The sequence below is a fragment of the Petromyzon marinus genome, chromosome 11 (assembly GCF_048934315.1).
Source record: "Petromyzon marinus isolate PM22_M1 ecotype Great Lakes invasive population chromosome 11, UKy_Petmar_22M1.pri1.0, whole genome shotgun sequence".
In the NCBI taxonomy this organism is placed as follows: domain Eukaryota; kingdom Metazoa; phylum Chordata; class Hyperoartia; order Petromyzontiformes; family Petromyzontidae; genus Petromyzon; species Petromyzon marinus.
In genome coordinates, this window is record NC_133677.1 from 8,598,449 (window position 1) to 8,625,326 (window position 26,878).

General features: G+C 42.0%; 1 protein-coding gene across 5 annotated transcripts in view; it reads left to right on the forward strand.

Annotated features, from left to right (window-relative positions):
- LOC116941255 (uncharacterized) overlaps window positions 1-26,878 on the forward strand; it is a 66,213-nt gene that overhangs the window by 16,969 nt on the left and 22,366 nt on the right. For 4 of the 5 annotated variants that reach the window (XM_076066354.1, XM_076066355.1, XM_076066351.1 and 1 more), the window contains exons 2-8: window positions 458-541; window positions 6,988-7,062; window positions 14,970-15,206; window positions 17,828-17,951; window positions 18,928-18,969; window positions 20,379-20,469; window positions 24,217-24,358. In XM_076066354.1, coding sequence (XP_075922469.1) covers window positions 470-541; window positions 6,988-7,062; window positions 14,970-15,206; window positions 17,828-17,951; window positions 18,928-18,969; window positions 20,379-20,469; window positions 24,217-24,358 — 783 coding nt within the window. In that variant the 5' untranslated portion in view covers window positions 458-469. The remainder of the gene's footprint in view (window positions 1-457; window positions 542-6,987; window positions 7,063-14,969; window positions 15,207-17,827; window positions 17,952-18,927; window positions 18,970-20,378; window positions 20,470-24,216; window positions 24,359-26,878) is intronic. The other variant, XM_076066353.1, reaches the window with a different exon arrangement.

A 26,878-nucleotide genomic window follows, 5' to 3' on the forward strand; every position in this document is an offset into this window, starting at 1 on the left:
ATACGGGGCACATTTGGTTAATTAAAGAAACTCAATTTAAAATGGTAAGACTCACAATTTATATATATATTTATAAATGAACAGTAATTAATTTAGCTCCTTATTGTGTGCTTATAACAATATTATCCAATGCACCATATGGTTTATTTAATTTTATCCAAATTATTGTACTTTGGCTCTTTGCCTTTTAATATATTTTCATTGAATCCTTACATCTTTTAAATTCTATAATGACTTATCCAATGGAGCCAAGGTCGGCATAGAAAACAGCACGAACTTAAAGGGATAAAAATCTACGTTGCATCCTAATTATCTTGCACACTTGTGGCATCGAATGAAGATTGATGTTCCTGACGCAAGGTCATTTCCAAAGAGCAATCGTAAATGGGATAACACAATTAAAAGGTATACTTTTGCCTTTTTTAACGTTTTTATGGATTGTTTTCTCTGTGGGCAGAACTAGCGGAGGATGGGAGATGAGCTTTTACACGTGGAAGAGAAAGCCAAGAGGAAGGCAGAAAAGAGGAGGGCCAAGAAAAAGGTAAAGTGTGTCTCTGAGCTGTGTGGAACAAGGCCCCGGAGTTTCGATGGAGTGCTCTTGCCAAGGTTGCTAACCGAGCAGCATTTGTGCAACGAGCCTATCTGATGGTGAGACCTTGAAGGTTGAAACCAATCTTGTGCGTTTCCTTTCACATACATATGTTGCTGACTAACACTGGCTGATGGACTACGTTAATGTGTTGTTTATATATGGAGACAGGGAACCGATTGATGCTTCTGTTTATACCCAGAATGCTCCACGGCAACACTTGCGTTTTTCGTGCATTTCATATGATCGGTGAAGCCTGAGATGGAGTTGATGTGGATATTCTAGTTTAAACTAAGGTGGGGTGGTTTGGTAACCTATACCTTGTTCCATTTCGTTCCCTTGGCTGTGAAAAATGCACATTGAAAAGTGAGCTGGCATGTGTCCATGTTGTCCTTCCCAATGACAGTGCAACTGAGATTTTAAACACGGATACACAAAGTAGTCATTTTTTTAGCAGCTTGCCTTGCCCACCAATCACACACACAAATATTGTGATACTGCGTCGGCAGTGGTGCACAAGCGCAAATAACACAAACTCGACACATTCATCAACAACACAGCAGATTGCCACTGCAATTCTCGTTCAATCATGTGCCATTTTTAATTTGTGACTCCAAAGAAACTTATTTCATAAAAAGTTTTTGAAATAATAAAGCCATTTATAGAAGGAACCACAACCCTGACGTGAATTCCCTGATATGAAATATGGATCAAAAACACTCAAATTGACCATGTAAATGGAGCAAAATCTGAAAAGTTCAAAAAGAATAATGGAGAATTACCTCCTTGGAATTACAATGAAAAACAAACGGCAAAGCATTGAATAGAGAACAAGCTCAAGTTAGAGATATCAAATTAACCATTAAGTAATTCGACTTTGGTAGGACGCCGCGTCACAAGAAGGAATGATAAAGTGGCTGTCGAGACTAAAAGCGGAGTGGCACCCAGAGGGAAAGCAGCACTTGTGCAGGAGCTGTATAGATTGTTGCATCACGAGACCGTGAAAGATTGCAACAGCTTGGGAGAGACCTTCATGCAGCAGTGGTTGAAGGCTGATGATGAGCTGAATGCAGTTATCTTCGTGCATACAATATGGAGAAATGCTCAACCTTTTACACCTCATAAATGTTTTCCATGTACACAGAAAAAAGTATATTGTCCATATGGTTTAGTAATTTGGAGGATGTTTATGAATGGAACGTTTCAACGCAGTGGGTTGCTCAACTTCTCCTGACTGTGTCGAGTACTTGCACTCCCCATACCAAGAACCCAGGGTAATCATTGCTCGCACAAGGCCAGACCTTTCACCCACCTTTACTGTTGTCTCACGGTATAAGCTTTGTACCTTAGTTTATGAAAGCGAACCCCCTCTCACTCCCCTTAATCCAGGAGTAGGGAATTATTTCCTTAATGAGAATTGAGTAGAACTTTTAAATACCTCCTGAAGGATCGGTAGTGTGGGCACACATCACACACACCTTAATATTATCCCAAAATAAACGTGGGGCTCGCCTTTACCGTACCAGTGTGATGCCTGCGCCTGCCTACCTATCGCCAAACCCATTGACGTTGAGTCGCAGCTCCAGACATAGGCACCCGGCTAAGATGTTTGTAGTGAGTTAGGTGTTTAAAAGTGGTCAGCCTCGCGTAGCCATGGGCCCCAGTGAAATGAAGCCCAAGGGGTGTGTTGGGTTCCTCACCCCTGCCTTAATCTCTCTCCTGGGTGGCACCGATAATGGTTGAGAAAATGCCATTGTCCGCAAAATCAATTTATATTTTCCTCGTCCCATTTAGTTTAAGTATCGTCTTGTGTGTCAACTATTTGTATAGCTGACTTGAATAATGGTGTACAGTAATTGTCTGTTTATGTAAATACATTACTCTCTACATATCATCAACCATGATCAAGCCACTGCTAAATGAAGTCCTTTCCCAGGCCCTTGTCATCTCTCACGATCTTGCGATGCAACAAACCATCTAGCACCTTGCACACAAGCTGATTTTATTGCTTTATCTCCACTCTATTGTTTCTTTGGGCCATTGGACATCTCATCTGTAATAGTGATCTTCTTTCGTATGGCAGGATGGAAAAGCAACAGTTTTTGAAACGTGTTATTGTTGAATACAACATTTTTGTAACCAATCCGAGGAGGCATAAACAGTGATAAGCCCTGGTCAAGCACACTTTTCTTAATATTCAGTACGATGTCTCTAACTTGCGTATGTTCTCTTGTGTACATACATAAATGTTAGTTAAATGCATAAATGTAATCCATTTAAATTCCGAACGCTTGCGGTGTCGGTAAAAGTGGCTATACGTAAATGGAATAAAACGGAAAAAAAACATCTTTATTTTCCTTTTAACTTTGTTAAAGTTTAACCGGGAACCATTACATTATGGGTTTACTCTAGAATAGCATGACTTGGGAAAAAGGGTCTAACTGAGGATTTTTGTGGAAGAGTAAACATAAGTGGTACCACTTCGCCCTGGCATACATCATAGGTTGGTAACGCACATGAATGACTACAGCTTGAATACAGCATTTGCACTCTATTTGGCGCACACAGCTGTGATCTGTTCCGTGTGTGCGCTCAGACCTGCATTTGCACCCTGGTGAGGAATGTAGGGTGGCGAAGCGTTGGCTTACTACGAACCTGGCCATCTGAACAGTGGCGGTGCGATGCATATAAACAAACCAAGCAAAATGTGTCCCAGATTCTTCAAAAATTAGGGTCCATTAAATATCAGCTTGCTTCAAATTCGAATAAACATAATCTAATTAACATAAAGCAACAATGAATATCTCTCATGTACATCTTGTCTGCATCTTATGACATTTTTGTCTACATTTCTCTTTTCTCACTACATCTACATTTATTGTCTATCATCAAGCACACACCTGTAATCCAGCACTGTGGTGGCGAGGGTTAGTGGATTGCACACATTTTTTGTTTATCAAACTCCCTTCCCGTGGGGCGTCAAGGTGCCAGGTACCCTGGCTTTCCGGGAGAAGGCAGTACAGGAAGTGGACTAATCGCCATCTGTTTCCATCTGTACGGGGACAGCATTGCCCCCTGCCATGCATAGGTTTTTTTTCCCACTTATATAAACACTGATCATTCATTGGCTGAAAACATCTTAAAATAAAAAAACAATACATGACTCTCCTGAAAGGTTCCCGATGACTCAATATGGCTTCTGGAATAAATCCACAAGTAAATATATCATTATATTGATTGGATGAATTGAAAAAGGGCCCCCAAATTAATTTCTGTTCAGGGGACCCCCAATTGGCTTGCACTACCACTGGACCTGAGCTTGATTCCCGGCCACAACTTACATCAGTGGCGAGTGATAGCCGAACTTACCCTGGGCTCCCACTTCACCAAATTGCACTAAGCAGCGTGGTGAAGTATGGTCAAACAACCGCCATGATTAACACGACATGGGGAGGCCTTCACCTAGCAATAAGTTGACACCTGCAGATAAATGTACAGTCTGGGTCATCATTGGGAAATTAAGGCTTGTATCTATGTTCAGCCTCTGAATAAACATCACCTTGGACTGTTAACGTCATTATATACCACCACCCTCCACCATGCCTTGAGTTCTTGCATCATATCTCATTTTGACCCTTGAGTTGGTCATCTGAAACAAGTCTGTTGTGCATTATACAAGCCTTGTGATGATGATGTCACATGATATGCAAGGCATGATGGGACGATCAGTCCTTTTGTCACAATCATGCCTTTTGTTGTCTATGTTTAACCATCATGTCCCTGGTGTAATGAATAATCTGAGCCTTGCTTCTATCTGAGCCTTGCTTCTAACATATAAACGTAATTTTTTGTCTGTCTCTCCGTCTGTCCATCTGTTTGTCTGTGGACGCAACTTGCGAAGGATTTGGCTCGCAAACCGTGGGGTTTACGTTTAAAAAAAGTAGCCAGGTACCACGCCATAAGCTCCGTGGTGAGCCATTGCTATTTCATTTTCCCATCCGTCAACTTTAAAGTAGTTAAATAAAAAATGTAGGGCTATTTATTATTATCTATTTATTTCCTTGCACCGCTCTGCGAACGTTAAAGCTGACCGGGGTTACCCCTAGCAACGCGCCATCGGTGGAGGGGGGGTGAATTCTCATTCGCGTTAAAAATGCAAAACAAAATAAACACAACGCTGAGGTAAATTCTTCAAAGTGTCATGTCCCCCCCCCACCCCAATGTGTGCACTTCTATAGGGTCGGTAGATACTAATATAGCGTTTAGATACTTTTATTGTAGAGCGGGCGGGGGGGATGGTGGGGGGAGGTTAACGGCCGAATCCCCAGCCTGCCAAGGTGCCACCTCGGCCGGCTGGGCAATCTAGGCGAGGACGGGGGCTCTGCACGGGACTAGGCCTCACGACGGCACTGTTAGGTTAGTAGTTTGTGCTATGGAGTCGATATATACTGATATAGAGTTAACGTGTACTACTGTAGTTATAGCAGGTACCACCACAGTATGCACTGCTGTAGTGATAGCAGGTACCACCACAGTCGATATGCACTGCTCTAGTGAAAGCAGGTGCCACCACGGTCGGTATGCACTGCTGTAGTGATAGCAGGTGCCACCACAGTCGGTATGTGCTGCTGTAGTGATAGCAGGTACCACCACAGTCGGTATGCACTGCTGTAGTGATAGCAGGTGCCACCACAGTCGGTATGCGCTGCTGTAGGGAAAGCAGGTACCACCACAGTTGGTATGAACTGCTGTAGTGATAGCAGATACCACCACAGTCGGTATCCACTGCTGTTGTGATCGTAGATACTGCTATCGAGTTGATAGATACTACTATAGAGTTAGTAGATATTAAAACAGTTAGTATATACCACTATGCTCAGTTAATACTGCTACAGTCAGTAGATACTACTACGGTCAGTAGCTACTGCTATAGAGTCTGTAGATACTGCTATAGAGTCAGTAGATACTGTTATAAAGTTAGTTACTACTATAGAGTCGGTAGATACTACTGTAGGGCCAGTAGATACTACAGTCAGTAAATACTACTGTACAGTCAGTAGATACAACTACAGAGTCAATAGATACTACTTTGTTGTATGTAGGGTGTGTAGGTATATTTACCTACAGGGGGTAAATGCATTTTTTGAGGGGGGGGTGGGGTCGACAATTTTCGGAAACATTTTAGATCAACTATTTACCCCTCACTTTCTATTCCTTTTTGGACTTCTGCAAGCCTCTTATAATTTTGTTGGTGGAGAAATGGACAAACGGCTCACTGAGCTTTCACAGGAGCTTAGTATCTGTGAATGTTTATTTAAGGTTTTTAAGAGAAGTTTTAAAATATATTTTTCGCCCGGGCAACGCCGGGACTTCCTGCTAGTATGTTATAAATCATTCAGTCTCTCACTTATTTGTAAAGTGTCGATAGGCAATGGGTGGGAGGGTAAAGGGTTGTTGGCAGAAATTTAATGGGCGTATAAGTTCAATTATTAGACTGTAAATGGTAGTGGATGTTTATTTAATCAAGAATTAGAAAGGAACCCATGAGGACACAATGAAACTTGGATGTACTTGCAAAGGCATGCTGGTTTGAAGCACAGGTTTAATTAAAAAAATATCCAGGTAAAAACAAAGAATCAATAACACACAATTTTGAACAACAGAAGTAAAACAAGATGTGAAATTGCTAATTATGTGAAACTCGGGCGAATTGCAACTTACATCTGGAATAAATAGGAATCCGAATCAAGTATTAAACTAAATATTAAATGTTTGATGAATACATCAACAACAGCGAAGACAATATTAACGACTATAATGAGCCAAGAATGTCTGTGTCCCGCGCGTGACGTCACTCCACGGCGACCAGCCCCCCTCATTAATAATCATGAACAGGTTACGTCCACCAAATGGACACCCCCCCACCATTAATAATTACCGGGTGACATCACTCCACATAGGGGGGGGGGCGAGGCGCCTCCTCAGCGTCAACTCACAACCCTCACTACAGAGGCAGAACCCTCGCGTCACGTGATCTCCGTAACACTGTTGAGACATCGAAGTAAAAAGGACGTCACAATGAACAAGGGATTATAACCTTAAAATGAAATAAGTCTGTGTCTCCGCGCCATTACAAATTGCACACGAATTGATGCAATGAATATCTCACGTCGCCGGTCTGTGCTTTTCGCTTGCAAGTTTCACATTTACTGCAATACACTCGTCCTTGGACGGGCAAAAGGCTAGTAACCAAATATTTCCATAATACCTCCTGGTCGCCCTGCTTGCTTTTATCTCTCCTGGAGTCATTATTTACCGTGGATAGTAATAGAACCACCTTTTCTGCATTCCTCTCTTGCTCTGCTGACCTTGCTGCTGCTTGTTGTGTTTATTTGCAGCGACAAAAGGAGCGTAAGAGAATCGAGCAGGCCGAGAGTGGGCTCGCGGGAACGCTGTTGACATTGGGTATTCAGGTGAGCGTAAATCCTTGTCTGCCGCACGCAAATGAATCCTCAAATTATTTTGAGTTACGTCTGCACTATTGTCCCTCCGAGTTCCGTTACTTTCATCCTTACCCATGTATCGATAGTTAAATTTTGTTCAATTCTATTGAGAGACTGCGTGTTGTCTCTGTGTGGTCTTGGACTGTTCTTGCCGTTACTTTGCTGCCTTGCCCGAGAATTGGTGTAATTATGCAATTTGAACTCGTATACTTTATTTTACATATTTATATTTCGTGATTTGCTTACCTTTCCTATACTTTGCAGTGTATTGTTTGGTATTGTATCTTTATGACACGCCCCCGCTGGACATCTGTGAAGAAGAGCTTCATAGCTCATTGTATTTCTCCAGGATAAATAACTATTCTGATCCTGAGTGGCATGTCAACGAAGCAGGGGTGATGCGAGGTTAATAATACGTCGCGTCTGTCTCGGTGGCTGGGGCCCTGGGCCTCCCGAGTTTGAGATGATTTGATTTGTCACACGGATGATCTCGTTTAGCCAGTTTTCTGGCTATTTTTCAAGGTAGATCCATGGTGCTTGAGCACAGCAATAACAACAACAAAAACAAAATACAGAAACATCATTAATGCAAAGAAGAATACAGGACGTGTCGTGATGGGTGGTGGGAACTCTGAATTCCCATTATTTTGCACCCCCCTCGAAATATTTCACTCCAGACGACTGCCAATGACGCCTACCCCTGAACACTGTCGTCAGTGGCGCATCCCCTGATGAGAGGCTGGTGCCCACTATAGGAATGTGGAATTTCTAACACTCGGTGCCGGGGCTGAAAACTAAGAGTTGAGCACCGTGCATTTCTGATTTTAGCAAGGAGTCAATTTTGGCTATTTAATTAGCATTGTTTAAAATGAGAAAGTTCCTCGTTGTTGCCAAAGTGACGAACCACATACACGTAAATGTATCATGGACATTGTCTAATTTCTAAATTGTGTGTTTACGCAATCGGGAATAAATGTGCGCGACGCTTTTTTTTTTTACGCAGACCAAACGAATAAACTGTACAAAATATGTCGACGCAGGGTTTGACAACACATCATTGCGCAATGAGCCCAAGCATGCGTTCATTGTGTACGGCGAAAATGAAGCGGGATCGTGACGTTTTCAAGCAGTTCACCTGCCCTTGACATTTTCCCCCCCCCCCCTCCTTTCCGAACGAGAACACGATGTGAAATTCCTTCGTCTGTTTGCACTGACGGAGCGGTTCTCTCGCGCTGCATGAAGGAAGTTGCGAAAGAATCTTGAAGTGTATGCTTGTGCTTGTACCCTATCTGCGAGGGAGATGAATGTACCCACCACCGCCACTCCACATACCAAACCTGTTATGAACTCTGGTCAAATAACCCCCGTGACTGACGGTGTGGCGGGCCGCTTGCTTTAGCTGTGCATTAATATATCATGGAACGTAAAAAAATGTATTATTCAATGATTGTGCAATGTTATTGTAGACTAAAATAAAAAAATTCTGTATTCTTAGAACAACCAGTTCAACATTTCATGAAATGAAGCTAGTTTTTTTCATCAAAACAAATCGGGTATAGGAGACAAGTAATCATAGCCACACCATCTCTTATGGAATTACACATTGCTCATGTTGAATTGCATGAAGCCATGGTTGGCAATATTGTCTGTTGCGTAAAATTGCTGCTGGAATGTAGACTTAAAGTTGCTCGGTCGAGCTTGTGGAAGTATTTTCGTTTGTATTTTTTTTTGCCTGCAGGAAACATGCCATTGGCAAACTTTGTTTTTGCATTCCCGAGAACTTGGTAAAGACAGTACACTTAGAAAACAGTATTATCTAGGTTTCCATATGCTCCAACCACAGTGTAAATCTGTGTTGTGAAAAGGCGATAAGTAATGCTTTCCGTTTTGGGATCGTAGCAGAGTATATTGTAAATAATTAATAAATCCACCTGCCTTGGTCTTGCCAAGATTTTATTTCTAGAGCAAATTTTTTATTTTTTTAGCACATTACTCGCATTCTATGGATGAGCTCATGTGCCCCGTGGCCTCCAAGGCTTTTATCTCGTGTTGCAATAAAGGTGGTCAGCTGATTCTCACACGGATTGCCCAATCCCCCGTTGGATAGGTAACTCCTGGATAATGGAACACATTACAAAGGCATTGGTTGTTACAGGAAGATATTTCATCCTTTCCAAAGAAGGTTATTTTTGGTGCTGAAATTACTTTAAATATCATATACAAGATTGTGGTGGTGCAGTGCACTGCAAAACTGGCAAATGTGAGTTTGGTTCCCGGGCCATGGCTAACATTGACTTGGTGCGTATAGGACATTACAACAATAGAGTTAGCTTCACTGCTCCCTGCCAGGCAACATCGCTGTACATAGCTATTGCCCATCCAAGCACTATCCAAGCTCTACGGAGCTGAGCTACTGAGCTCTGACGAAATTGGGCACATTATGGGTTGGTGTAAGGCGTATTGGGAATATGCAGAAACTGAAAAGTTTATTTTCGTGAATGTGAAAAACAAAACAGGCTTGTCCTCCCATAAAATGTGGGCATGCCTTATGAATACGACAGAGACAACAGATTTTTGTGTGCATGTGGAGATCCGGAGATACTATCAATCTGTACAAATAAATAAACTTAGTTATGTCATTTGTTATCAAAGTTTCGGTATGCAATAGTTGTGAAGTCATAAATTGCAGCTCATGTTCTTTTTGAATTACTGCCTTGCAACAATGCTTGGATTTCATGCAGGGACAGAATGATGAACACATTGATTAGAGAATATATGCAAATTAACAAACAAATCAAACTGTTCATAAAAATAAGTGAGGTTGGGCAGGGATGATGTCCTGTGGTGAAGGATAATGACGGAATGGCAGCCGATAAATTAAATGCAGCTGAGAGAATATCCACAGAGGGAATGGAGTTATTTAATCCGCTTGTGTGCAAGTGCCAAGTGGATGGTTGCATCGCATCAGAGGATCGTGAGAATTGCAATCACTTGGAGAGGTTTTCATGTAGTGGTTGATTTCTCAAGGCTGATGATTATATTGCAATAAAGTATAATAAGTTAATAAATAACGTACACCCCTTTTGTCAGTCCCCTGCTGGATGTGATTGTTGAACCATACTTAATGACGCTGGTCCAGGGGTCGAATTCGAAAAAAATTGCTCTTGTTGGTATTTTGGATGCCGACCGACCCCTGACCATGGGAGTCCAGTTTACCATGGAAGTTCAGTTTACCATGGGAGTCCAGTTTATCATGGAAGTCCAATTCCCCATGGATGTCCAATTCCCCATGGACGTCCAATTCACAATGGGAGTTCAGTTTACCATGGAAGTCCAGTTTACCATGGAAGTCCAGTTCACCATGGAAGTTCAGTTTACCATGGAAGTCCAGTTTCCCATGGAAGTCCAATTCACAATGGGAGTTCAGTTTACCATGGAAGTTCAGTTTACCATGGGAGTCCAGTTTACCATGGAAGTCCAATTCCCCATAGAAGTTCAGTTTACCATGGAAGTCCAGTTTACCATGGATGTCCAATTCCCCATGGAAGGCCAATTCACAATGGGAGTTCAGTTTACCATGGGAGTCCAGTTTACCATGGAAGTCCAATTCTCCATGGAAGTCCAATTTACCATGGGAGTCCAGTTTACCATGGGAGTCCAGTTTACCATGGAAGTCCAATTCCCCATAGACGTTCAGTTTACCATGGAAGTCCAGTTTACCATGCAAGTCCAGTTCACCATGGAAGTCCAGTTTACCATGCAAGTCCAGTTCACCATGGAAGTCCAGTTTACCATGCAAGTCCAGTTTACCATGGAAGTCCAGTTCACCATGGAAGTCCAGTTCACCATGGGCAAGGGGTTGGCAACCTGCAGCTCTGGAACCGCATGCAGCTCATGAAGGACTGCTTCGTGATGTTATTTATTAAGAACCGCCGTCTCGTATTCACGTGAATTTTTTTTTTTGCCAAATTCGAAAAAAATGACATGTTATTTTGGTTGCCGACCCCTGCGCTGGTCAGTGTGGGTTTGGGGTTTGTTGAGATGAGCCCAGGACCGGTTCGGATACCACTCGCCACTGATGTTAGCCGTGGCCAGGAATTCAACTGAGGTAGCCATTATCCGAGTGCAGTGCGTAAACGCAATGTCAGTTACAGTGATAATAAGTATTAGAATGAACGAAATTTGAATGAATTGAGACTACAAAATTACAATCGCAATTATAATAATTGGCCTTTGCTTCTAGTAAATACACACGTTTACAGTGCACACACAGATATGTTTTTATGCATACAACAACAGACTTCTGCGAACACATTTTATAGCCAGGCCTTCAGGATCCCTCCATTAATCCAGCCAATGTGTTAAATAACTCATGTGCACAGAGCACAGGGCTTTGGAGAGATGTGGTGCACATGTGTGCGGGAGCACTGTATGCCAGGCTCCTGGAAATCAGTAGATGATTTTACAAAAGACTGAAGCGATTTGTATCCGAATGCCTTTCATTGCTTTTCAAGTCTATTTTTGTTTAATCAGATGAGAACCTGAGACAAAGGTAGCCTGATATGCGAGAGTGACCTGGGTTATAAGAATCAATCGTGTAAAAACAAACTCAACAATGAAGTAAAATATAAATTGGAGGAAAAACAGCCAAATATAAATTAGTCCAAAGCAATTGATGTCCGAAAGAAATTGAAAACCGTGTACCAGTATAAATCAATATTACATTTACAAATATATTATTTCCTCGAACAAAATTTGGCACGTACAAATTAAACATTTTTTAAAACTTCCAATTGCCCATACATTACCAACCAGTTATTTCTGTATTATCTTTATGGTTTGCATGCACGACGCCTATGTACATTGTGAAAGGCGCCTAATTGGTGCAAATTATTATTACTTTTAAAAACCATTCAACTTTAAATTGTCACAAACATCAAAATAGATTTTGATTTAAAGCTTTCGTGACTGCAGGGATTCATATTCTTGGTTCTTTCGGTATGCTGATGATGATGATGACTGCTTGTGTTGCAGTCGAAACTTCGTGAGAATTTTATTGTTTTATATTTGTATTTTATTGTTTCCCTTCTACGTGACTTTACCGAAATAATCAGGAATATCAAAATAGATGTAGGCTGATTATATTATTATACAAGCACCTCCGATTACCACGGTTGGCTACGTACGGTGCGAAAGAAGTTCAACATACAGGCAAGTATGTAAACAGACGAGGGTATATATCACATTTAATGGTATATGCAAGTTCAATGAAGTCTGTAATAATGCTATGAATTTTTCTACTTTGAAAAACTTTACTTTGTAATAAGAATGAGTACTCAAATTTAGGAATTTGTAAATTAATCTACACGTAGGCATGTCAATCATCTGCAAGCGTAATGTTGCCTATTCGCTGCATTTAAAGATAATTATGGATGATATGATTGAATAACACATCATCCAAAGGAGTACTTCTTGTTCCAGCTGTGAATGTTTCATTCGTACAAAGGATTATGTAGAAATGCAATACCTTTCGACAGCACTGACATCACACGTTTTATAAGGTGGCGTTTTTCAAATGTAATTAGATTATTGCCATCATCTCACGTAGTTATTGCCAATGAAAATTAGTTGATCATTTGTATGGTCTTCAGCTCCTCTTATGTTTACTGGTTAATGTCACTGGTTAATGTTCACTGGTTAACGTTTAACGTCAAAGTAACTAAGCAATCGGTAAATAATACACTAATAATATTACTTTACTGGTTCGATTTGGCTATGGTACAATGCAATGTTAGTCATGTTCTAGTCCACTGCACACGTTTTTGTGTAGTTAGATAACTTGTGAATTCCAGAATGTGAGTGGGTTTAACAGGTTTCTCAAGGCTTCTGTTTGGAGTGTGTGTCTATGTTTTGAATGTGCGCGCGAGCGTGGGTAGCGACAGTAGAATCGGGCTGCCAAGTTCAGATCCCAGTGCACACTGCTTGTGTTTGGACAAAGTGAAATGCAAAGTTAAACACGTGTTTTGGTTCACTGCACAGGTTTGTGTAGTCGGTGCCATGCGCTATGAACCCGGCAACCCAAGTTCGATTCCCGTCTCGTGGCCAACCTAAGTGGCGACCTCTCAGTCGGCTCAGCCCCTCATGTGCCGTGCCAGCCTTATGTGCTTGCTTACAGCACTTGCCCCCAAAGTCTGTTGAAGGCTACATGGGGGGGGGATCTTTGTCCTTGTGTGCAACATTTACCCCTCGTGTCAAGCGAGTGTCTTTGCATGAGCGGGCAGGAAAAAAATCAAACGCATGTTCATGTTCACCAAATGATTGAGAAAGAAATGCCCTTGCAAGCCCAGCAATGACATGTGCCTGCTACCGCTTGGATTAGAGCTTCTAATCTCTTGTACCGATCGCTCCTGTGCAAATATGCATGTTTAGTAATGTGCAAACAGATGGTCACACATGCTTGCTGTGGCCTGCCCAGAGAATTCCATAGCCGTTCTCAATAGGTCTGCTGTCATCGGGGGCACGATTTATTTATGTTCAATGTCAAACACGACACATAGCATCTCGATAATGACAGAACAGCTGAGAGTGCAAGGATTTGTGAGAAAAAATTGTTACACAGGGGAGTGGATGAGGGTCTGCAAGTGTGCGTCCGGTCATAGAGGCAGGTGTAATAAGTATGTGCACTTAATAGCACGTCCAGATTTGCTTCTTGATGAAACTCTTGAAACATCCTTTCAACGTGACTTTACCGAAAGAGCTAAGAATATGAATTACGTTGGCATTTTGCCCGTCGACAGCGATGGGGGAACGTCGCCACGTTTTCACGAAAAAGCAAGGAACATTACTCAGCATGTGAATTGGCATCGTATTGGATATGCATGTGAATATCAACGGATCTACATGCACGGAGATACGTGTGGACGTTGAACATGTTAGATTTGTATTCCTGTAAATGAGCACCGTTGTGTGTTATCACAGCGAACAAGGAACCCCACGGTTTTCCCTGCGCTCTCCTCAACCGCACAACTCTCTGGGCACGCCGTGGCAGTGCACAGGCGATTGCATTGTGCCGATGAGCCTTTTCGGGGCGACAACCTGTCCATGTCTCCCATGCTCTGGACTGTCCAATACTTTTTGAAAGAGGCCTGCCCGTTGAGACATTGAACTCTATTTGGCAGATCATAAATACGTGTGGCCACTTAAAAATACATCTTTGCTACATATAGATATACACAATCAACAACCAAAACAATACAATGTGTACGAGCTTGTATGTCCCAATCCTTAATAAAATTGCATAGCACAAAAGGCCTTAGGACTTATTAGGCTTTGCCCTCCAACATGCCGTCACTCTTAACATTGGGTACAGTAGTACCACATTTTGCCTTTGTTTACAACTTAAATATAGACCCACCACTCATTGCTGTTAGGATAGTGAACAATTTCATTCACGAAAGGGGTTTTTTTGATCGAGATGAAAAAAAGTATAGGTTAAAGGTGGCTCATTCTGCTCTGCTGCCCCCTATATTCTGGAACTCTCTTCCCTCTCCGATTGATGTTGTTGACTTTCCTTTGCTTGGTATGTATGTTCTTTCGTACCAGACATAGCCAACCTTGATAATTAATCGGAGGTGCTGGGAAAGGACAACAAATTAAAGACGAACAATGCCTATGGCAAAGTGTTTTTACGGTAGAATAAATAATGATTGTCCCGCGTTCCTTTCAAAATGAACACTTTCTCTACTGTATACGACAAACATTACTGAAGAAAGTGTCATGACTGTCCATTACTACATAAGTCAGGTGCAGGGGTGTTGGATCACTTCGAATTCAATGGATGCTAAGCACACTGCCTCTATCACATGTCATTCTTACAGGACTCCTCTTCGGATGACGATGAAGGGGAGGAGGGAGAGGATGCAGAGGAAGATGAAGAGGAAGAGGAGGAGGAGGTGGAAAGAAACTTGGAGGCTCTTAACGGTCTGAACAGGAACTGTGACACAAATTTTGGCGGACAGACAAATGGAGACGACTTCAGCAGACGGAGACACTCGGCCGACAGGAAATCAAAAACCAAAAAGTCAAGAGGAAAAAGCACAGCGGAGCTGGGAGAGGTGAGACACTGTTTAGCCCAGGGGTCTTTAAGCACTGCTTTGTGACGTAATTCACAAGCATTGCGGCTCTTAAAAAATCTTTCTTTACCGAATTCTAAAAAAATGGCTTTTCTTGTTATGTTGGTTTTCCGACCCATGGTCTAAACCTAAACATGGCAGGATTTAAATTTCTATTTTAAGCTTTCGTGACTGCAGGGATTCATATTCTTGGTTCTTTCGGTAAAGTCATGTAGAAGGGGAATAATAAAATAATACAAATACAAAATTTCTTGCTGTGGTTTTCACACCTGATGATGATTGCTTGTGTTGCAATCGAAACGTCGTGATAATTTTATTGTTTTATTTGTATTTTGTTATTTCCCTTCTATGTGACTTTACCGAAAGAACCAAGAATATGGAAGGATTTGTAAAAGAACATTGTTTACTTGTCATCAAGATATGACCAAGACTTGGCAATGTCTGGTAGTACATGGCACGCAAGCATTTTTAACTAATCCTCTTGAGATTTAGGATTTTCATTCTGTGTTATGATTTGAAATTAAACAGTTCTCATGTGTGCCCATTGTTAATGTTCTGAGGCAGGTCACAAATTATTTCAATAGATACTGTGTGCAGACTGTACAGCCCTCTCCGTTCTGAAGAAGGGAGTCACATGGGAGACAGCCTGGGACGTTTTTTCCCCGCTACTCCCGAATGGTTTTGATAAATTCTGTTGTTTTAAAATTGTAGATTTTCCATTTGCAGCAACCCACATTTTTTAAAATAAATTAATTGGTTGGAGAATGATTATTATTTGGAGTCATTATTAGTCACATGCTTGTGTCTGAGCGTGTCCACACACTGGCTTTGTGTTCACCGCAACCAGCACTGATCGCTGCCCACGCGCCACGACTCTGTGGATTATCTCATAGCACTCTTTTCCATTTGTTTGCTATTAAAAATGGAATAAAAGGGTTTTCATATATTTCTTAAGTGTAAATCACAATTTGTGAAAACCTTGCACGAGAAATGTTAATGTTCACATGATAACTGGAGGGAAACAGTTTGTTTGTTATAACACTTATGTTTGTAGATAAAGTGTAGACAAAAAAAATAGCAATACAGACGAAATAAGGATATACAGGGACTTTGTTAAATATTTAAGGATTTGGATGCCGTATAAATCCAAATGGTATTATATTTTATATCACTCATAATGTGCCCTTACAAACATCGCTGAAGAAAGGGTTGTGACTGACTTTTACTGCCCGGCGGGCAGACCAGTAACGTTCCTTATTACATAAGAATTCATATTCTTGGTTCTTTCGGCAAAGTCACGTAGAGAGGGCTGTACAGTCTGCAGCCCACAGCACCTGATGATGATTGCTTGTGTTGCAATCGAAACGTTGTGATAATTGTATTGTTTTATTTATATGAATCCCTGCAGTCACGAAAGCTTTAAATCGAAAAATACATAAGGATACTTAGTCATACACCTGCAAACATAAATTTGCGTAACACTGTGTGAGAAACTAAAAAGGATCTTTACCAGGAATATCCTTCTAATCCTCTTCACTGCTAAAGAATGTTGAGTAAGAGGGAAATTGAGAAGCATTCTTCATCTTACTTGTGACAGCCTGTTTATTAGATTCCAGAGCCTTTCCCTGTAGGGTTCGGTTTCTCTGCTTTTTGCTAAGGACTTTTCTCATGCAACAAAAACGTAACGCAATATTTTCGTTGCATCAAATGTTAGGTAGTAAATCATTGTCCACTTTTAAACCAGGACATAAAAGCTGCTCTGTTGTGTTTTTGAAAAGACTTATCAAAGGGGTAGTGAAATTAAAACATCGTCTGCCGTGTGTGATCAAAAACAAGGAACAAACGTGCAAGTTAGACACAAACAATGCTGTTACCAAAAAAGTGAACTCAGATTTGTTTTATAATATCCAAACAGCTGTGTGCGACTAAGATGACTAAAACTGCAAGAGTTATCGAGCGAGTGTGATGAATATTGTTCGTAATGAATCACCTTGGCTGCTATAAATTAAGCCACTTATGTTGAGCTATCATTTGTGGGCGGGTCGCGTCTGAAAAACAGCTTCTAGCTCGGTGGGTATGAAAAAATAAGAATAGATTGTACCCTTTCTGGCAAATAAATCAGGTGTTAAGATGTTCAAACGCCAAATATAAACCTTTTGCAAGTAATCAAGTCTGCATTAACCACACGTACTTTTGGTGAACATGCAAACAAAAACATGCTCTGATAATATATGGCATTGTCTTTGAAACTGATTGGTCTACACCAGAGACAGCCTTCTTTAGGGCCTCGTCTCACCACTGTTACTGTTCGCCTTTTGGCATTCTCTGGTCTGACACTGGTGAGACTAGGCCCTAAAGAAGCCTGTCTCTCTCTGGTGTAGACCAACGAGTTTCAAAGAGCATGCTTTTGTTAGCATGTTCCCGACAAGTACTGTGTGTGGTTAGTGCAGACTTGATTCCTTGCAAAAGGTTTATGTTTGGTGTTTGAACATCTGAACACCTGTTTCATTGCCAAAAATGGTAAAACCTATTCGTATTTTTGTATCCTTTTTTTTTACTGTAATTCCCTTTTTAACCACTGCCATCTCCTTGCGTTCCCACAGCAGGATGCAGAGTGGGACGTCAACAGTGCTTTTTTTGCTGTGGCGGCGAGCCACGTGAAGGCATTACAAAAACCCAGCAAAGCTGACAAGAAGAGGAGGAGCGAGGCATCCATGATGGAGGCAAGTTTCAGGAACTGAATAGGAGCTGTGCATCGGGAGCATTCCGTGTCACTTGTGTCGTCTTTCACAATGTTACCCCACTTGTGCTCTTCGTGTCAGTGGCATGAGACGAAGAATCCAGTCTGAACTGTCGCTGATCGGTGCACCCGGTATCTTAGAGAATGGCCCATGGAAGCGGATATTGCAGAACTAATTCTGAGATCCCTTTTAGTAACCTCTGGGCCACGCAGCAGGGGGCAGGACTTTCACACACACCCATCTACAGAGACTGATGTTTGTTGTATTTTGGTCAAACTGATATTTAAAATTTTCAAGATCTTGAATTTTTGTGAAACTTAAATGCAGAACTAAGTTTAATGTGATGGATTTTTGCTCACTCTTTGTGGTGACCAAGCTGAGACCATTGACTCGCTACCCTTAAGAACCCAGGATCTCTGGATTACCGGCCCAGTGCTCGGACCTCTGAACCACCTGGCTGTTGCTCTTAAATGGTCATCTTTGTTTGAATAAAATTTGGTTCCCTCCACAACTGCACTAAATTCTATGCCTGTTCCAAAGACTTGCACAATAAAACCTTTGAACCCAGCACGCAGCACTAAATATTTCACTGTGCCGCTGGCTGAGATGCTGAGTGGAACCTAACGCACTTACGATGGTAGGGCATGAACTATATATTTTTTTTCCGTAAAAAAATTCGCAATAGAAGGTTATCTTGCGAATGCAGTGTGGCTCTGATGACAATTACATTTCTTTCAGAAAGGTGAATTCCTGACGAACGCGTGGAGGTCACACTGAAATGTTACAGTTTAAATTTGTAATGAAATGTACCCTGGAATTTTAGATTCTGATCAGCGCATTGCTCAGTGTATGTGATCTCCAAGCAGCCAGTACAAACGACCAAATATTAATCCTTATTCTGTACTTCGGTCATTTATGACTTTGCGCACACTTGTGCCTCTGTGCTTGCTTTGTTTAGGGAGAAGACCCCGACTCCGATTCGTTAAAAAGCAGAGAATACCTGTGTAAGTAACCATTCTGCTGTCTTCAAATTGCATCACTTCACGTTCGCATCCCAAGAGATACAGGTTTTTTTTTTGTAACCATTACTTTGTGACATTGTTGTCGACCCTTTCTCAAGCTCAGGTCAATGAGAGGTCACTCATTCTCTTTGGTTCTATTCGGTAAATTCACGTAGGTAAAACAAATTAAAATAAATTGAAATAAAATGAAAGAAACAATTAAAACACGACGTTTCGGAGGCAAAGCAAGCTTCCGTCTTCAGGTGGGACCAGTCACAGCAAAATGGCTGCACCAAGTGATTTTGCTGTGACTGGTCCCACCTGAAGACGGAAGCTTGCTTTGCCTCCGAAACGTCGTGTTTTTTATGCCGCGACCCGTCGTGTTTTAATTGTTTCTTTCATTTTATTTCAATTTATTTTAATTTGTTTTACCTACGTGACTTTACCGAATAGAACCAAAGAGTATGAATCCTTGCAGTCACGAAAGCTTCAAATCTAGAATTAAGGTTACTCATTCTTCTCTGATGCTCCCATCGTCTGGTGCACTTCCTTTCCCCAGCCATCCGTCCTGCTAATTCCCTGAACCTGTTCAAGTCTATTTTCCTTCCCTCCTACATATGACTTTACTGTCTTTACCTATATTACACTTCCTGTTCTTGGTGGTTCGCCATGCTGTGCATGTCCTGATTATTGTACAGCGTCTTGAGATGCGGTAGAATTGAGATGCTTGATAGATCCATATGGTAATATTAATTGGCAAAACTAAAGTATCCTTTTGAAAGGAATATTTTATTATCCAACTTGGGCTTTCACAAGAAAACATTGGCAGTGGAATAATTTTAGTCTTTGTTAAGTCCATTAAAAAACAGTTTGTGCTGTAAATACATACATTTTTTTGTGTAAAGCACACATTCCATCCTCCCAACTGTCTTGAGTGTAACTGGAAATGACAAAAGGGGAGTTAGGTCTGCATTAGTTTTTCAAATAAATTATACACCATTTCCAAATATTATTTTTTAAACAGCAGCCTCCATTATTAGTCCACAAATTATTTTCTAGGTCGTGATTTGTACATTTGACCCAACGTGAATCGGACATAAAGCAGCTGTTGTCGGCTATTGCGGCGCTTCAGTCGGCAGACAGCAGTGCAGCAAATTCCATCGTTGTATTGTACTATGCTCCCCGCTTTCACCAACCTGCGCTGACCGACGTGGTGAAGCGTGGTCCAGTAACCTTCGACACCTGCATGGGGTGGAGAGACCCTCGTCCAGCAGTGGTTTGACAAAAGAGCTGTACGCGTACTCGTCTTTAAAGGTGAAGTTGCCTTTTGGAGCACGTGGAATGTGCCTCCTTATGAATGTATGCCCCCCCCCCCCTGTGCGTGTGCTTGACTCGTCTTGTATGCCATGCAGTGCTTGGGAACGACAGAGCGCAGAATGGGCAGTACAGCGAAGCCGTGAAGTGCTTCTCGAAAGCGATATCGATAGACCCGTACGACTACCGGTGAGCTTTCCGGTACCTTCGCTCAAACACCATGTCGACTTGTGACCGTGTCTAACAAATATACATTATTCAAAGTGCTGTAAATAATATATTTTGTGTTATTTTATTGTATTCGCCCATCCCGCGTTCGTATGCCAGTCGAATGAATTAAACGCCACTTTTGACCTTCACGTGGATCAGAAATGAGGACAATTTCAAAATGGAACAAATTGTGAAAACTGCACAAAGCAGCGTAGAGAGGTGCATGCTTGCAATTCGACTGAGAGGCAGAGGAATAGTTGGATCTGGGACCATACACAACGTCATCTTGATTTTTAAGAAAAGTAAGTGGGCTGAAGTAGGTCAAACCGCTGTAAGGCATGATAGCCTGTGGTCAAGACTAACAACCGAGTGGCAGCCAAAGGAGGGGGAACACCCTAAAATACGTCTTGTCATGGAGATGTGATGAAATCAGCTCGATGATTGTTGCATCGCGAGCTCGGGGTAAACTGCCTTCCAGCAGTGAATGCATCTTTGCCGATGGTGACGATGGCCTATATGCACAGATCAATCAATCGTCACGCATAGTCGGCAAAAGACCGTTGCACCAGTCTTGTGCCCTCTTGCGACAGCGTTAACAAAAAATTATCTTGCTGCCATTGTGATGTCACTAATAATTTATATGAGCGATGTCTCACGGGGGGTGACCAAGGGGGTGGCGTCATTCTTGTAAGGTCGCAGTCTTCTTCGACCGTCAACCGCCAACTGAAGCTGCGCCGCTTGCTGGAGTTTGCGCATCAAGATGGGCGACGTGTCCAAAGACTGACGGCCGTCACTTTAGAACTAAGCCCTCGATCGCTCTTTGACCTGTCGTAGATAAAAAGTACATTGCATGACGATGGGTAATGCAGTTTTTTTTTTCATTTTTAGAATTACTGTGGTTGTTGAAGAGCCTCACAAAAATGTACAATTTCCCAGTATCTTATACAAATTGCAGTGAGGGAAAAAAGTATTTGATCCCCTGCTGATTTTGTACGTTTGCCCACTGACAAAGAAATGATCAGTCTATAATTTTAATGGTAGGTTTATTTGAACAGTGAGAGACAGAATAACAACAACAAAATCCAGAAAAACGCATGTCAAAAATTTTATAAATTTATTTGCATTTTAATGAGGGAAATAAGTATTTGACCCCCTCTCAATCAGAAAGATTTCTGGCACCCAGGTGTCTTTTAAACAGGTAACGAGCTGAGATTAGGAGCACACTCTTAAAGGGAGTGCTCCTAATCTCAGCTTGTTACCTATATAAAAGACACCTGTCCACAGAAGCAATCAATCAGATTCCAAACTCTCCACCATGGCCAAGACCAAAGAGCTCTCCAAGGATGTCAGGGACAAGATTGTAGACCTACACAAGGCTGGAATGGGCTACAAGACAATTGCCAAGCAGCTTGGTGAGAAGGTGACAACAGTTGGTGCGATTGTTTGCAAATGGAAGAAACACAAAATAACTGTCAATCTCCCTTGGCCTGGGGCTCCATGCAAGATCTCACCTCGTGGAGTTGCAATGATCATGAGAACGGTGAGGAATCAGCCCAGAACTACACGGGAGGATCTTGTCAATCATCTCAAGGCACCTGGGACCATAGTCACCAAGAAAACAATTGGTAACACACTGCGCCGTGAAGGACTGAAATCCTGCAGCGCCCGCAAGGTCCCCCTGCTCAAGAAAGCACATATACATGCCCGTCTGAAGTTTGCCAATGCACATCTGAATGATTCAGAGGACAACTGGGTGAAAGTGTTGTGGTCAGATGAGACCAAAATGGAGCTTTTTGGCATCAACTCAACTCGCCGTGTTTGGAGGAGGAGGAATGCTGCCTATGACCCCAAGAACACCATCTTGTCAATGGAGTTGGAAACATTATGCTTTGGGGGGGGGTTTCTGCTAAGGAGACGGGACAACTTCACCGTATCAAACGGACGATGGACGGGGCCATGTACTGTCAAGTCTTGGGCGAGAACCTCCTTCCCTCAGCCAGGGCATTGAAAATGGGTCGTGGATGGGTATTCCAGCATGACAATGACCCAAAACACACGGCCAAGGCAACAAAGGAGTGGCTCAAGAAGAAGCACATTAAGGTCCTGGAGTGGCCTAGCCAGTCTCCAGCCCTTAATCCCATAGAAAATCTGTGGAGGGAGCTGAAGGTTCGAGTTGCCAAACGTCAGCCTCGAAACCTTAATGACTTGGAGAAGATCTGCAAAGAGGAGTGGGACAAAATCCCTCCTGAGATGTGTGCAAACCTGGTGGCCAACAACAAGAAACGTCTGACCTCTGTGATTGCCAACAAGGGTTTTGCCACCCATGTACTAAATCATGTTTTTGCAGAGGGGTCAAATACGTATTTCCCTCATTTTAATGCAAATCAATTTATAACATTTTTGACATGCGTATTTATGGATTTTTTGTTGTTGTTATTCTGTCTCTCACTGTTCAAATAAACCTAGCATTAAAATTATAGACTGATCATTTCTTTGTCAGTGGGCAAACGTACAAAATCAGCAGGGGATCAAATCCTTTTTTCCCTCACTGTACCTTTTGTAGTTGGATATGGTGAGTTGCCAATGGGCAACAAAGGTGTATTTGCAGGTGAAAATCAGAACTTAACACGTGGTTGAGGTTTCTTAACACTACTGGGTATGTCCTGACAGCTAGAAATATACACACCTAAAATAATGCAATTTGTCTTATTGCACTACAGCCAAAATACACTCCCATGAAGTGGAGTTTGCATGCACATTTCTACACTTCATACAAGAGAAATTGCAACTGGATTTAGCGAGCTGGAATACAGGGCGATCCATTTATAGATTGCCCCACTGATTTCTCGCAATCATCTTACTTTATTCCGAATGGGTGATTTAATATTGTTAAAGTGATGGCCCCTTATCTCACGGAGGGAGAGTTTTAAAATATTTATTTTCGTGTATTGAGATTGGTGGGAAGACGTGTGGAGGATTTTAAGTAATATCTTGTTTTCTCTAAAATGTCTCCCTAATTATGTTCGTGGGATATCTATAAATGCAATCACGCTGTCCATGTTTCATAATTCTAGCTGGAGTTAGCAGGTTATAATAAATGCAGCATAATTTCACATGATGTCACTGGGTACATAGTAGATAAAACTCAGTCAAAGATAACATCAGTTGCAAGTCATTTCTGAACCTGTCTTTGAGGCTCCCCTAAGTCAACTGCCTCAAACGAGTAGCTGGAGAAGTGTCTATAAACATGAGCACTGGGGAGACGGCGGTGGCCGTGCTTGGTACTGGCCACACATCAAGCATTGCTCCATCCTTAATAGGTGCTCGCTAACGACACTTTCCCCGATGGTCAATGGCAGGGGTGGTCCAGGCACTGTTAGCGAGCCAATTGCGCGCGCCCCCAGTTTTGTAAATGTAAAAACTTCACCGCCAACCATCTCGAGTGAACCGGCCAGATGACCGACCCCACGTGACCCGCAAGGGAAATGCATCTGTAACATCGTGTGTGTTTTGTGGCTCTTGGCCATGTGAAGATCTTGGTATGTGGCTAGAAAGGTCAGGAAGTTTGGACAAGCGCCGGACTGTAACGTTAAATGGGAATGTTTAGAATGTTTTAGGTCCTGTGCGTGTTTGTGCATGTTTGTGCCTGTTCCTGTCTCTGCGTCGTCTCTCTGTGTGGGACTTGGATCTCGCTGATGTGGCTGCCGGGTGCTGTGGCGTGTGCAGGCCGTTTGGGAACCGCTCGTACTGTTATGACATGCTGCGTCAGTTCCCCAAGGCTCTGAAGGATGCTGATGTGGCTCTCGACCTCTTCCCAGGCTGGGCCAAGGGACACTTTCGCCGTGGACGTGCCTTGCTCGGACTTGAGGCAAAGAGCACACATTATCTCACGTGTATATATACGTATGTTGAACTTCTTTCGCACCATACGTAGCCAATCGTGCTAATCGGAGGTGCTAATATACGCAGCCAGAGCAGCAGAACTTGCCCTCGCGATCAATGGATGGTGAGAAGGTGTCGCTGCCAAATCACCCAGCACATCCATATGCAGGTGGTAAAGGCGCAGCCATGCAATTGCTTGCTTGTGCCACTGCTAGTGGAAGGACCTCGACTGGAGGGCGTTCTAGACAGCCCACTTCGCAAAGTATTTGGCCTGCTCTTCCATGCTGGCCACACGCCTTGGAAGAGGTGGGAGTACCCACACTTTACCTCACTGCACGCAACCAGCCAATCAACTAACTGTGCTTACCCATATATATATTTCTGGGTGATCACAGATGAGGAGATATAATAAACGTGCCCAATGTTTAAGCTGCCATGCCGGGAAATCGAAACGAACCGGCAACCTCGAGATTGCAAGTCCAGTGTGCTAACCATTACATCAAGGCAGCATCCTCCAGGCCTGTGTGTGTATTTATATAAATATTCAAGTAGCACACACTGAGGTCAGTTTTTCTAGATGACATGCACCACAATTCAGTACTTGACAAGCCTTCCCTAATGGCAAATAAGGTTTGTGTTTTGAGGTTTTGAATTGTGCCGATTGAAAAAGTATAATATGATTTTGCAGTCAAAATGTCTGTGAACTCGCTCAAAGCCGCCTACATTAGGTAGCATGCATTGAGGCAAGGTGCTGATTTTTTTAAAGGAAGATCGAGACGACACATACTGGTGCTCGGAAATCTTTGACATGCATTTGAAAATGCTGGAAGGAAAAAATATAGATAAGTACAAAATTGGCATCAAAACACGTGGCGAATTTGCTAGATTGTGCCAAAAACAGCGGTGCTCTACAACTGTTGGCCAATGACTTTAAATGCCACCGAGAACAAGAATACAGAAAAATATTAATATAAACAATTAAAATACTTAATTTATATGCACTTATTTCACAATTGTATTTACATACATTTTGTTTTTTAGACAGAAATCTCGTTTTCCAGCTGGTTGAACCCTTTTCCCATTTTTGGGCCATGTGATTATTTAAACCCTTGTCCACTTATGAGCAACTTAACAGCAACAGTTGGTCGCAAAGCCCATGCATGACACGCTATTGTAAAGAATCTCAGCATTCCTTGCCAGGAAACATTACCACACTTTTTCAAGGCTGTAACAACAATACTACAACAACAAATTAATGGAAGGAAATCGTAGGATTGGATAAGATAACATTGGAAACTGAAACAAATATCCTGTTACCCCATAATAATTGGAAAACAAGTTCGGCTTCCATTTGAAGTTAAATATTTACTGGTCTTTGAATTTGGAGGGTTTAAACTTTTATCGTTTTGGTCCGAAGGAAGTTATTTTCCGTTTAGACGGCAGTGATCCTGGACATGTTATGGTGGCGTGGAGGTTCTCGGCTGTTCGGCTGTAATGGTGTAACGGTCAACGAGATTTTTGTTGACGCCAAGTGGCAATGCAGTATCAGTGAAGTTTAATTTCTGTTAAATGTATTTCCAAAATGTTCCATAATGTGGACAAAAGCTAGTTGTGCGTAATTTTATGCACTCAGATTCGAGTTCAGATCGGTGCCTAATGCCGGCGGGGAAAAAAATGTTCACACTATTACCGTTCTTTACTCACCGTTATTCTTTAGTAACAACTTTTTTTTTTCAAACAAACTATAGAATGTTATTCTTAATGTAAAAAAATAAATGGGTTGGCATTGGCGGCGGTGGTATACAGGCACCCATGAAGAAAACACCGCCTTCATCATTAACACTACCTTGCAAGAAAACACCGCTTTCATCATTAACACTACCTTGCAAGAAAACACCGCCTTCATCATTAACACTACCTTGCAAGAAAACACCGCCTTCATCATTAACACTACCTTGCAAGAAAACACCGCCTTCATCATTAACACTACCTTACAATGGGAAAATATGTATTAGGCTGTGACGTTTCATTATTTTCAAATAAATATTTTGGCCTTTATCCAAAACACGAGCCTAGTTAGTTAAAAAAATAGGCTTAATAGTTAGTATGGATATAACTGCTGGACCCGAAATAATGGTGCTTTGATATTTGCATTGTCCTGTTTGCCTTTTGGCGCTCTTTGATCTAACATCGTGAGACAAGGCCATAAAGGAGGCCGTCTGGTGTAAGCGAATCAGTTTCAAGGACAATGCAGACAATATCAATGCATTTTTGTTTCCAAATGTGGTTAATGCAGAATTGATGCCTTGTGATGGGGGTGTCTGTTGTTTGAACAACTTAACACCGGTATTCTTGCCGGAAAGGGTAAAACCTATCATTTTTTGCATAGTGTCGTGCAGAGGGAAACCAGAAAAAACCCACATCATGAACACGGATTCCCAATAGAAAGAAATACGTCGGCATTTCCTGAAGAAGTGCAATTTGGTTATCTTGTCTTCGATCACCA